The sequence below is a fragment of the Geotrypetes seraphini genome, chromosome 2 (assembly GCF_902459505.1).
Source record: "Geotrypetes seraphini chromosome 2, aGeoSer1.1, whole genome shotgun sequence".
Classification (NCBI taxonomy): domain Eukaryota; kingdom Metazoa; phylum Chordata; class Amphibia; order Gymnophiona; family Dermophiidae; genus Geotrypetes; species Geotrypetes seraphini.
The window spans coordinates 125,939,005-125,953,015 of NC_047085.1; the positions used below are offsets into that span (position 1 = coordinate 125,939,005).

Genomic DNA, 14,011 nt, shown 5'->3' on the forward strand with positions numbered 1-14,011 from the left:
CTCTTCCAGAGGCTGTTATAGGGGAAAGCACCCTTCAGTGATTCAAGAAAAGGTTGGATAAGTTCCTGCTTGAATAGAACATACGCAGGTAATGCTAGTCTCAAATAGGGCACTGGTCTTTAACCTAAGGGCCGCTGCATGAGCGGACTGCTGGGCATGATGGACCCCTGGTCTGACCCAGTAGCGGCAAATCTTATGTTCTTACGGGCCGATTTCAGTATTGAAGATCCCTGTCTTTCTGTTGGATGGCACTTGGCAGCAGCATTCATCATAGTTTTTATTCACAGCTTGTATTTATCAGTATGGTTTAATTGTTTTTATTATTCATTTCTATGTGTATTTTAGAATCCATGGGGCTCATAATCAAAAGAGAAAAACATCCAAAACCGGCCTAAGTCAGCACTTGGACGAACATTTCTCAAAAACGTCCAAGTGCCAATAATAAAAATGGGTTTTGGACGTACAGTGGTACCTTAGATTATGAGCATAATCCGTTCCAGGAGCATGCTCGTAATCCAAAATGCTCGTTTATCAAAGCGAGTTTCCCCATAGGAAATAATGGAAACTCGTTTTGATGCGTTCCCCCCCCCGAGAACCGGCATTGCTCCCCTCGAAGGCCCCCCCCCACGATCAGGCCCCCCCCCTGCGATCCGGCACCCCCCCGCCACGATTGGGCACCCCCCTGCCACGATCCGACCCCCCCCCCCCGACACAATTGGGCACCCCCCCGCCGCTTCTTACCCTCATCTGGGCACTCTTGAAAATCGGCTTCCTCCTCTGCTGGGCCTTGAGCATCTGAGCATGCTCAAGGCCCAGCAGAGGAGAAGGCCGATTTTCAAGAGTGCCCAGATGAGGGTAAGAAGCGGCGGGGGGGGGTGCCCAATTGTGTCGGGGGGGGGGTCGGATCGTGTTAGGGGGGGTGCCCAATCGTGTCGGTGGGGTCGGATCGTGGCGGGGGGGTGCCTGTTCGAGGCAGGGGGGGTGCCGGATCGCAGGGGGGGGTGCCGGATTGCGGGGGGGGGGGGGTGCTCGTAAATCGAGCCATGCTCGGTTTCTGAGGCACCGATTTTGCAAATGTTTTGCTCGTCTTGCAAAACATTCGCAAACCAGTGCACTCATAAACCGAGGTACCACTGTATTTCTCAACGACCTAGGCCTTATAGTGCCGCTGAATGACCAAAGCTAAACAGGGCATTTCGGGAGGCGTGTCGAGGGCGGGAGTTGGGCAGGACGTGGGCTGGCTTAGACTTAGTTGTACAGCATGTATAACCGAAAGTTTTACAACAGAGCCTAGACGGAACTTGGACGTTGTGACAAAAACCCACCTAAAGTCACCAGATAAGCACTGCAAACACATAAAACAGACCCCCACACACTACTCCAGTGATCACCAACCTCCCCACCCCCATAAAAATTTTAATCATAACTTTAAAATTCAGCCTCCAGACCATCATCACCTGGCCACCTGGCATAGGAAAGCCTAGTCGTCCAGCCCAGAGGCAGCTTAAGTCGTCTTGGGGGTGGGTTAGGGACTCATGGAGAGGAGGACCCATGCCCATAAGCCCCTATAATCACTGCATTGATACTTAAACATGTGCACTCCCCTATACACCCCAAAAACCCTTTTGTACTGGCATATAAGTGGCTCCTGCAGCCATAAGGGCTATTGGGGTGGTAGATAAGTGGGTCTAGGGGATTCTGGAGGTGGTTTGGGGGGCTCACATTAACCTATAAGGGAGCTGTAGGGAGGAGAAGACATAGCACCCTTTTTGTGAAGTTCACAGCAGTGCCCTGTAAGGTACCCCACTATTTAGGTGGCATGTCTGGGTGTGCAGTCCATCACTTTGCAGACCCCTCCCATGGCCAACAGGGCTTGTTCTAGGTGTTTTGGACTTGGACGGAAAGTTGGACGAAAATATGATATAAAGATAGACGATTTAGTGGCTTGGACGAAAATGTGTCTTAAGCTGTTTTTTTTTTTTTTTACTTTGGATGACTTGCGAGATGGATGTAAACGGACTTAGGGGTCCTTTTACAAAGGCGCAGTAGCGGTTTAATGCGTGGAATACCGCGCATTAAACCACCTGCCACACTAGTACCTAATGCCTCCATTGACAAGGCGTTAGGATTTTTGGCTGCCGTGGGGGTTAGCGTGTGATGAAATGTCCGACGTGCTAACCCACATAGCGTCCCTTTCGATTACGCCCCTCCATGTGTCTAAATGTGTTTTATTTTTATGCTTGTAGACTTTGAAAGACTCCTGATGCAGGTGTATCACCAAAATATAGCCATGTTGAGTTTATTTTTTTTTTTAATTGATTTTAAAAAATAAACTGGATTTATCTTTACATCTGGGACTCTGCTTTGTCGGATGTCACTTCTTTTATCCTTAGGGGATGGTAAGACAACAGTTACACATAATATGTGGAAAGCCTCTGACTTGATGCATAGCTATTCCATAAAATAGGGAATGGTACAAAACCCACATCAAACCGTATCCAATATCCATTTATGGCTTCCTAACTGAGAAACACAAATATATTTTTGACCATAATTTGTATATTGGTAGCAGACAAAAATCCTTCTTGGCAGCTGCTACTTGATTGCTGTGCAGCTTTCTTACCCAGCAAACTCCTAAATCATGCTGATTTATTAGTGCAGAATTTGTACTGAATGGTTACTGATTCTGGGAACAGTATCTTAAGTTCTGACTGTTTTTCTAGCATTTTGTTTATAGAAGTCCAGAAATAAGTTCTGGGACTAAGCCAGTTTAAATCTATGGTGAACCAGAGGATTGTTCCCAGCCTAAAAATAAACAGTAGCAAAGCCTCTGGCACATGGCCATAGCAATAATGGAAATTGAATTATTTATTGAAAAAAGCAATGTGGTTGTCAGTCAGCCTTGCTTACTTTTAGGTGACTTTCCTTATTTGTTCGTTTTTCATTTAGCTATGTGAGCCATCATCTGTCTTGGACAATTTTTTTTTTTCTGTTGAAATTTCTTAAGTCGTGTTATATTATCATTCATTTGGTGTCTTTTCCACAGTTTCAATTATAAAATTTTAAATTTACTATATATAGAAACAATGTCTTCTCAAGAATATCAATTAAAGGCAATGAAACTTGTCTTATGTTGCAAAGAATAATACTTTTCAACAAGTAAACCCTGACCACATATCCCAACATGGATTGGGTAAACGTCTCATTAGAACCCACCAGGAGGCTCAAATTTCTACGAGTAGATGCCATAAATGACTGTTTCAAGGAGCAGCTGGTCCTTGAAGTAATGAAAGGGGGGGGCTTTTCTTGATCTAATTCTCACTATGCTAATATATGATACTAGTTGTTTAGCCCATTACATTAACGGGTGCTAGCAGCCCTTCTCCCTTACTTTTACCTCCTCCCTGTCCAGCAGCACCCCCACCCATTCCCTGCTCCCCCTATATAGCAGTAGCCCTTCTCCTTTTATCTCCCCCTGTTCAGCATCACCCCATTTCCAGCTCCCCATATCCAGCAGTAGCTCTTCTCCTTTGCAGGAGCCCTTCTCCCTTCTTTTTACCTCCCCCCCCCTGTCTAGCAGCACCTCTTCCCTGCTTCCCCTATCCAGCAGTAGGCCTCCCTTCCTGTTACCTCCCCCCCTGTCCAGAATCACCTCTTCCCTGCTCCTCCTGTACTGCAGCACCCCCTTACCTGCTCCCCCTGTCCAGTCCGGTGATCTCCAGCCATCAGGCTGGCTCCTGCAGGGAGTCTAGTTCCTGTCCGGTCCACGCCAGGCGTGCGAGCCTGCTCCGCCCCCTCCCGACCTGCCGGGAGTATTTGAATTAGACCCGACGGTTCCTGTTGAGGGAAGCACTCGTCACCGGACTGAGCGGTGAACTCCAGCCATTGGGCCGACATCCGCCTTGTTTTTGTTTTTTTTTTTAGTTGAAAGACGCGGCGGTGGCTCCTCTCATGATCCCCGCCTGCGTCGGAAGTCCGACGCAGGCAGGGATCGTGAGAGTAGCCACCGCCATGTCTTTCAAAGAATCGTAAGCCGCGCATGCACACTTCCTATGTGCCGCTACAGCTCACGGAAAACCGGCACACACTTAGGAAGTGCGCATGCGCGGCTTACCATTTTATTATATTAGATAGAGACCTGAATGGTCCATCCGGTCTGCCCAATATTTACATTCCTTTTACATTCATATTTAGATTGCTTTTCTTTAATATTTCTGGGCAATAGACCATAGAAGTCTGTCCGGTATCGTCATTAGGTTTCCACTACCAGAGTTGCCATTGAAGCTTACACCAGACTATCCTGTCACTGGAGCTTCCATCAAAGCCCTCCCCAGTATATCCTAAACCAAATCACCATACACAGACCATGCAATACTGCCCAGTACTGGTCTTAGTTAGTTTTATACCATTCATTTTCTAATAAGAGATCCTCTGTGTCCATCCCACGCTTTTTTGAATTCCGTCACTGTTTTCATCTCCACCAGCTCCCTTGGAGGGCATTCCAGGCATCCACCATCCTCTCCGTGAAAAAGAATTTCCTAACATTACTCCTAAGTCTGCCACCCACAACCTCAATTCATGTCCTCTAGTTTTACCATTTTCCTTTCTTCCCTGTCCCTCTTCTCTTTTATACATATTCGGGTCTTCCAATCTCTTGTACGTCTGTTGGCACATGCCCCATACCATTTTTGTTGCTTTTTTTCTGGACTGCTTCAAGTCTTTTTATATCCTTAGCCAGATACGGCCTCCAAAACTGAACACAGTACTCCAGGTGGAGCCTCACCAATGACACCTGTACAGAGGCATCAACATCTCCTGCTGATTATGCCTCTTTCTATACAGCCCAGCATCCTTCTGGCTACAGCCACCGCCTTGTTACACCGTTTTGCCGCCTTCAGATCCTCACACACTATCACCACAAGGTCCCTCTCCCCATCCGTGCATATCAGCCTCTCACCTCTCAGCACATATGGTTCCATTGGATTTCTACTCCCCAAGTGCATCACTCTGCACTTCTTTGCATTGAATTTTAGCTGCCAGTCACAGTTCTTCTAACTTTTACAGATACTTTTTTATGTTTTCCACACCCTCTGGGGTGTACACTCTGTTACAAAAAACTTGGCATCATCCTCAAAAAGGCAAGCCTTAACCTTCTAACCTTTCAGGAATGTTGCTCAGAAATATATTGAACAGAATTGGTCCCAACACTGATCCTTGTAGCACTCCACTACTCACTTTTCCTTTCTCCAAGCGAATTCCATTAAACACTATCCTCTGGCTTTTGTTCGTCAGCCAGTTTCTAGTCCAGTTCACCACTTTGGCTCCTAAATTGTGCCCATCAAGTTTATTCAAGAGCCTCCTATGAGGAACTGTGTGAAAGGCTGAAATTTAAGTAAATTACATCTACATTACATTACATTAGGGACTTCTATTCCGCCTATACCTTGCAGTTCAAGGCGGATTACAAAAGAGCTAACTGGACATTTCCAGTGAAGTTACAACAGTTTTGTTTTGTTTTTTTGGTTACAAGGGAGGAGAGGTACCTGGATTAAGTCTGGAAGAACTTGCAAATTGGATATTAAATTGACTGTACGTTACTGTGTGATATAACAAATAGATTACAGTTAGAGTACAAATAAGATTACGTAACATTTCAGGGATCTGAATACTTGGTTGGTGTTTTGGGGAGGAAGAGATTATTTAAGTGGAGGTTTTGGGGGAGAATTTATCTAGGAGGAGGGGGAAGGGTTGGGTTAAGATATCTGGATAAATTTTTTGAAAAGTAGGGTTTTGATTTCTTTTCGAAAAGTTTTGAAGTCGCCCGTTGCCGTCAACAGGTTGGAGATGGAGTGGTTAAGTTTTGCTGCTTGCGTCGCCAGAAGGTTATCAAACATCTTTTTGCGCTGAGTGCCCTTGAGTGGAGGAAAGGCAAAAGGGTTCGGAGTTCTGGTTTAGGCGGTTGTTTAGATAGGTCGACCAATCAAAGAATTCAATCAGGTTTGTTTGGCATGATTTACCTCAGATCTTGTAACCCATTGGATTCCAGGAAATTCACTGTCCTTTCCTTAGGCAACACTTACTTTTCAACAACTGGTGAGGCTTACTGGCCTGTAATTTCCCGCTTCATCTTTGTGACCACTTTTGTAAAGAGGGACCACATCTGCTCTTTTCCAATCCTGTGGAACCTCTCCCTGTCTCTAAAGAGTTATTGAACAAATCTTTTAGAGGACCCACCAGAACCTCTCTGAGCTCCCTCAATATCCTTCTTGCATGAACGGTGCAATATCCACTCCATTCTCACTTTAATTATGCCAGCCTTTCGCGGTCCTTTTCAAGAATTTTCTTCTGTGAGCACAGGGCAGAAGTACTTGTTTAGCAAGTTAGCTTTTTCTTCATTAGTCTCCACATAGCACTGAGGTCTCTTGGCAACAGTGGTTATAACTAGGGCTGCACATTAATCACAATTAATGCCACAATTAAAATGTTAATTATTAATCACAATTAAATAATTTAATCGCAATCGATAATTAATTGCAATCATAATCTGCCAGTCTGCCTTCCTCCACTCCCCTCCTATCCCTTCCGCATGGTCTGGCTACTGTCCGCACTGAACTCCACCGTGACTCAAAGACCCCCTCCCTGCACCCAGCTTACCCTTAAAACAAGGTTGTTGGCTCTAAAGCCAGTTGCAGCCCTATTGAAAAGCTGCCTGTGGCCTGCTCCGGGCCTTTCCCTCTGAAACTTTGGCAATGGATTTGTTTGATTGACGGGGCTTTGGCATCCCCATCAGCAAATGTATGATACCTAATGTAGGAAGGAGGGAGAGGAAATGCATTGTCCCCAGCCCCTCCTGTGCTCCTAATCCCTGGATTGCTGGCTATGCCCCACCATTAATCGTGATTAAAATTTTAATTGAAATGCATGCCTAGTTAAAAGAATAGATTTTAATCAGTGACAAATTGATGAACTGTGCACTTATGTTAAACCCCCAATAAATGAAGGTAGGTGATAATCCAAAAAAGTGAAAGTAGGTGTGTAGCTAAAAAGATTGTCTGCACAAACAGCATAATAAAAGATAACAGCATAAGGATTATAAAGTATAGAGCTGGGTGTTTAATTTTATTAAACAACACTTACATGATGTAGGACTGGTAGTTTCACAAGCAAACCAGTAAAACACTGCAGACACTGAGACAATGAGAATGTGGTGCATTCTCTCTTTTTTTTTTTATTCTTTATTGATTTTCTAAACTTCAAAAGTGCAATACACAAATATATATCATATAATATGATAAGTTAATAAAAGCACATTCAACTTACAAATATGCATAACTAACCATTTTCTCCCATCCCCTCCACCCAATGATTATTTAATAAAACACAGAAACATAGGGCTCCTTTTACGAAGGCGCATTAGCGGTTTAATGCGCATAATAGTGCGCGCTAAACCACCAGACGCGCTAGCCGCTACCGCCTCCTCTTGAGCAGGCGGTAGTTTTTCGGCCAGCGTGGGGGTTAGCGCGTGATGAAAAGTCATGCGTGTTAAACCTGCTAGCGCGGCTTCGTAAAAGAAGCCCATAAACTATCCCAATAATCTTACCCTGTTCAGATATAAAATATCCTCCCACCCCAGGTGGACATACTCAAAAGTCAAATTAGGACAGAAATAGCCCCCCCCCCCCTTTCCTGGATGTGTACGAAAATAAACCAAAACTGACTCATAAACAAAGACCTACTGTAGTGAGGTAATATAGGATGTGGTGCATTCTCAAACAGGATTTTAAAAGAAAGGTTTGGTGCCAATATTTGATTGACTGTCTTCTCATTCAAATTGGTAACCAAAAAAACAAAGTATTTTCATACAAGTGTTTGAAAGACTGTAAAGACATTTATTTATTTATTTACTTTTGTAATCAAACTTGGAGCGTAACCAGAACTAATAAAGTTGCAACGACTGAAAAAATATACTTTGGTTCATCACTAGAGGGCGCAACTCTCTTCTTGAAGAACTCTATACCTCTGAGTGACTTTCAAACGTGACGGTTGCAATCCTGAAGTTTGGTTACCAATTTGAATGAGAAGACAGTTCTTTTATTTGAACTCTAATATTTTTCTGACTTCCACTAATATTTAACTATTAGTACCCCAGTGACATTATAAAGAAATAATATTTGATTGACAGCAGCTTAGTAAAACATTAAGGTAAAAACATTAGAAGCCTACATGCAGCCTAAATGACTGTGACATAAAAAGTTCTATACATACGCCCCATAATTAAAAAGTTAAAACAGAAAGGGTTTTTTTGCACAATTGTACTGCATAGGGACAGGAAACATTCATTAAAAAATGTAAAAAATAATACAATAATATTATTTAAAAACCTAGTGATAAATTGATTCCTGGGCTGCACTACTCAGGTCTGTATACTGTAGTTTAGTTTAGAAGAGCATTATATTGGACAAGCTTTTTTGAATTCTTTGGTTGACTGGGCTTCAGCTACCCCACCAGCCATGAAGAGGGCCTGAGCCAGGAGGATTAGAAGCCCCAATATCATCTTCTCTCCCTGCCTGCCATAGGTTCATTTCTCTCTCTCCCCCTTCCTCCTCCCTCCCCAGGTCCATTTTTTCTCTCTCTCTCATCTTCCCTCTCTTCCTCTGCCCCCAGGTCCAACTCTTAATTCCCTCCCTCTCGACATAATCTGGCATCTCTCCTTCCTGAACCCAATTGCCAATCCTGACTGCACCCTGGCACCGACACCTTTTACCTTTGCAAATCAATCTTTGTTCCTGAAGCAGCAGCAGCCCTATTGAAAGCTGCCTGCAGCCTGCACAGAGCCTTCCCTCTGACCTGACCCGGCCCACCCCCTTCTGACAAACTTACTGTTTTGAGAAGGGGTGGGCCAGGTCAGAGAGAAGGCCCAGTGTAGGCCACAGGCAGCCTTTCAGTAGGGTTGTTGCTGACTGCAGGGCTGAAGATTGATTTGGCAAGGTAAAGGGTGCCAGTGTGGGTTGGCAAGGGGGTTGTCAGGATCAGTGGTCTGGTCTGGGTTCCAGAAGGAGAGATGTTGGACTGTGCCCTCCAAAGGGGGAGGGAAGAAAGGAAGTTAGGCAGGCAGAAGGCTGTTTGCAATTAATTGTTAAACATGATTACATTTTTAAATCACAATTACTAATTAATTGTGTTAACATGATTAACGCAAAGGCCAAATTTAAAATCATTATGTCCAATTATATGATTTTATTCGAATGGTTGTAAATTGTTCAGGACAGTAGAGTTTAATTATCACAATCTTAGGGGGAGGACCAACAAGCTATAAACCTGAAAATTAATTCAGGGGGCATAAGGCTTAGGGTTTCCCTTAGGGTGACCCTGAGCTGAGCCAACCATGAAAGTTTGCCTAAATAAGAGTACTTTAGTTTCAGTGATCGCTTTTCATCAAGTTGGTTGAAGTACTGCTTTAAATACATTTCCCCCAGTTAAAAACTAAACAAATACAGTAATTAGTGAAATTATTGCATAAAACAATAGAATTTCAGATTGCATTTCCTTGCAAATATATATATCTGGGACTGGATGGGGCAGAGTTTGACTGTGTAGAGCTGCTTTGATTCCCAAGATGGGATTATATTTTAAGCAATACACCTTCAGTGCTCATTGGGTCCTATTGTACCATGAGCCATCGTCATGGCAACTGTTCTTCATGTGCAGTATAGGCACTTCCAAACCATCCATAGCCTCCGTCGGTCACATCTCAGCATTCAGATCACTCCTTCCAGGGTTTTGTTATACAGGTCTACACCAAATGCAGACATTTTACAGTTGCAAGTGTGTGTGATGACTCTGTAATGAGTCTTCCGGTCCCACCTGCTTATTAATGCACATATTTATCACCTAATGTTTTACAATCTGGATTAAAAGGAAATATGTTGATAAAATGGGTATATGCTACAAATATTTATCTGTGTGCCCAGACCTCTGGATACAGTAAACAGAATATGAGCTACTTGTGCTCCTTTAAAAGAATATTGCATTAAGAAATGAAATGTCTTCATCTTTTTTTTTTTCTTTTTGCAGGCATTGACAGTAATTTATTTCCTAACAGCAGCATTTGGAGTGGAAGCTTGGCATCGGCCTTTCCTCTTTGGCTATTACTTTGTAGATATATTAATAACCCTGCCTGTAGGTAAGTTTTTAGATTTCTGTAAATAATCATAATGCGTATTCTGTCATTTAGTATTTCTCTAGAATTAGTTCCATTAGATTTGTTGCCAAGCTAATATGATTTTTTTTTTTAATGTCAAGAGATGTCTTTTTTATAATTCAGATTTCAATACCTTCTAATCCTTTTCTGGTTAAACTGTGCCCCTTATTAGCTAGGAGACTGAGTGGGTGAAACAGATTTTGACACATTGGGTGGCAAACATCAAAGGAATAATCATTTTTTTCTTGACAAACTAAACCAGGAAGCCCTAAAGGCCTTATCCTCATTCCATGCCTTTGAAAATATCTATTTTCAATAATGCCGTAAGTTTAAATTATGCATAATTCTTGCAATGTGTAAATAACTAAAATACTGGGAGGTGCAAATCAATAGCATTTTTTTGTTTCTTGCTGTCATGTGCAAATACTGAGCTGCCTCTCAGAAGAATTGTTTTACATACTACTGAATTTTACAAGCATAAGACTAATGCTATATTCTAATGATCATAAAATAGAAAAACAACAAAACCCCTCTTCAGTGCAAGAGGGATCATCAAAGGAAAACATACATTGGATGAGAGAGGACTGTCCCTCTAAGATGATACAGCTGGTCTGAATACTTGGGTGCATTGGTCTACATAAAATTAAATTTGCTTTCCACATTCTCATTCCCTAGATCTCCCCCCTCCACCACACATAATCTCATTCCCTAATTCACATTCTCCCTCAGCCCCATCCCAGCTAGTCTCAACTAGAGCTGTAACGAATTGCATATTTTACTATTTGGTTGAATGTGAATAATGAGCATTGAATTTTAACATAAATAATAAAAGAAGCAATGTGAAATCGGAGATCAAGTGCTTATTTTGGTAGGATTTAGCTCAGTAGAGCTCTGGATTATTCATATTTGAATTTACATTCAAACAGTTTTATTGATGACTGCAACAGTACGTTTTATTCTGTAAAATGTAATTTTTTTTAGGTTTGGGAGGAGTGGGGGTTGACACTCATCTTCCAGGGACTTTAAGAACCCAGATCTTTAATAATAATAATAATAATAATAACTTTATTCTTATATACCGTCAACAATCTTGCGACTTCTAGGCGGTTTACAATAAAGAGAAACTGTACATACAGCGAATTACAGGGTATAGGCAGGTCAATCAACTATGATATGAAAGGGCAGTGAGATCCACCTGAGTAGAAGCTGATGTAGCTCTATGGATTAAAATCCTGTGCTGGTCATACAGAGGTTGTGAGTTCAACACCCAGCACATCTTTTAATTGTGGCATACTACCTTGAAGGTGCAGCTTGATGATCTCACAATGAGGTCATCTATGTGAAGCTGAAGAGCTCCATTTTGCAATGAGGGAAAATGCATGTTATGGTCCTGTATCTGGTTTTTCTCCTTTTTAAACGCTGAGAAATGAAGTAATTTGTGCAATAATGATGTGTTTTTCTTGTTCTTTCTTTGCTCTCAAGAAAGAGCTGATTGCAGCACTGCTTGTTGAGAAAAAAAGGGGGTTCTTTTAAAGCAGGAAAGCCAAAGGTGGTGTAATGAGTAAATCATATTACTGTTTGGGCAGAAAAATACATTTTTCCATGCAATATATTTATATTGATGTGCTCTATTGATATGGTGGCTTATTATATCTATTAGGAGGGAGAAAGAAGAAAAAAAAACCCATATTCAAACTCACTATAGGAAATATCATTGCGGAAGCGGAAAGCACGCCTAACTTGCGTCTATAGGAAGTTGCCAGCTACGAAAGCTGAAACTGCACTGAAATGAAGCAAAAACTACACTTAGACCAAATATTATGCTCTTCCCTTGGAAAGATAATCATAAGCTCGTCGTTCCAATTTCCATCAAAGGTGTCACCCTTAAGCAGATAAATAAAATTAGAATTTTAGGGGTGATTTTTGATGAAAAATTAACTTACCATGACACGTTAGCTATGTTGTTAAAGGTACCTTTTTTAGACTACGCCAAATTCACTCAATATCCAAATTTTTATGTCCATAATCATTAAATATACTAATTCATTCAATGATTATCTCAAAAATTGATTATTGCAATGCGTTATTTAAGGGAATGGCTCAAAAGGAAATTAGGCGGTTGCAGATACTCCAGAATGCTTCCATTACTAATTATGAAGGCAAAGAAGTTTGATCATGTGACTCCTTTACTTCAAAAAGCTCATTGGCTTCCGGTGTCTCATCGTATTCTATATAAATTATGTTTGCTTACATTCAAATCTCTCATTTTAAAACTCCAGCTTTTATTTATAAAGCATTGATACCATATAATTCTTTTAGATTATTGAGATCAAATGATCAACATTTATTGGTCATTCCCTCTCTTAAAAATTATCAATACTAGACGGCAATTTATCTTTTACAATTACAGCGCCTCAGACTTGGAATTCACTTCCACTTTACTTAAGAGAGGAAAAGAACTTAGAAAAGTTTAAGAGCAAACTTAAGAGTTTTCTTTTTAAAGATGCATTCAATATTTAATTGAATTGCCTACTGCTCTTCTGTTTATTTTTAAACCTTCTATTCAGTTTTGTCTTTCCCTTCCTGTTGTGCTTAACCTCTAATTGTTGACTCCTACATTACTTAGATTGTATTTCTTTCCTTGCCTTGCCTATTGTTTCATTGTGTTCGTAAATGAGTTTTTTTATTATGTTTTGCAAACTTAGTCCCTTAGTTATGTAAGTTTATTTTATGTATATTTTAATTATGTATTTTACTGATTTGTACATCGCTTAGAATTTGGAATAGGCGATTAATCAAATTGTAAAATAAACTTGAAACTTCACAATGTTTAGACGCGGTCTGCCGCCTAACTAGCGTCTATGTGGTGTCTATCCTTAACCACTCCCATGTTACACCCCTGTTACGCCCACATCTACAAACTTAGTCGCGAATATTCCCTAAACCTGTGTATCTCGCGTCTGTGTTCTAAGCACGCCTAACTCCGTCTAAGTCCCAATTAACGCTTGTTAAGACCCTTAAATTGCTCATTATCCACTTACATCGGATGCCTAAAAGCACGCCTAAAGTTAGGCACAATTTACAGAATCTAGGCATTTGTGCTTTCGGTGATCTGGGTGGGGTTAAGAGGTGGGAGGAAGGTAAAAGAACTCAGGATACGTTAGTTTCAAATTTGATGACGGGTGATTTCTGTTTCATCTTACGCATGTTGCCTTGTACTTTCTGTTGGATATTTGTGCATTGTACTGTGCACTGTTGAAGTCGTATTTGAATTTAAATCACTATTTGGCTTAATACGAATATTATATTTGGGGGCACTATTCGGGACTGAATCAAATTGAATACAAATATTCAATACTGCCCTAATCTCGTCCCCGACCACCAGTCAGCCTTCACCATCCAGTTTCTAGTCCCTTTCCTTCCAAATTGGCTTTCCATACAGATTGTTTGCCTACCCTCTTTCCTTCAGACATTTGTTAAGAACATAACATAAGAACATAAGCAATGCCTCCACTGGGTCAGACCCAAGGTCCATCGTGTCCAGCAGTCCGCTCACGCGGCAGCCCAACAGGTCCAGGACCTGTGCAGTAGCCCTCTATCTATACCCCTCTATCCCTTTTTCCAGCAGGAAATTGTCCAATCCTTTCTTGAACTCCAGTACCATACTCTGTCCTATTACGTCCTCTGGAAGCGCATTCCAGGTGTCCACCACACACTGGGTAAAGAAAAACTTCCTAGCATTTGTTCTGAATCTGTCTCCTTCCAACTTTTACGAATGCCCTCTTGTTCGTTTATGTTTTGAAAGTTTGA

At 41.7% G+C, this 14,011-nt stretch overlaps 1 protein-coding gene across 1 annotated transcript in view; it reads left to right on the forward strand.

Annotated features, from left to right (window-relative positions):
- Positions 1 to 14,011, forward strand: part of LOC117355540 (ethanolaminephosphotransferase 1-like) — a 134,912-nt gene that overhangs the window by 70,365 nt on the left and 50,536 nt on the right. The window contains exon 6 of the mRNA XM_033934247.1: positions 10,075 to 10,183. Within this exon, the coding sequence (XP_033790138.1) occupies positions 10,075 to 10,183 (109 nt within the window). The remainder of the gene's footprint in view (positions 1 to 10,074; positions 10,184 to 14,011) is intronic.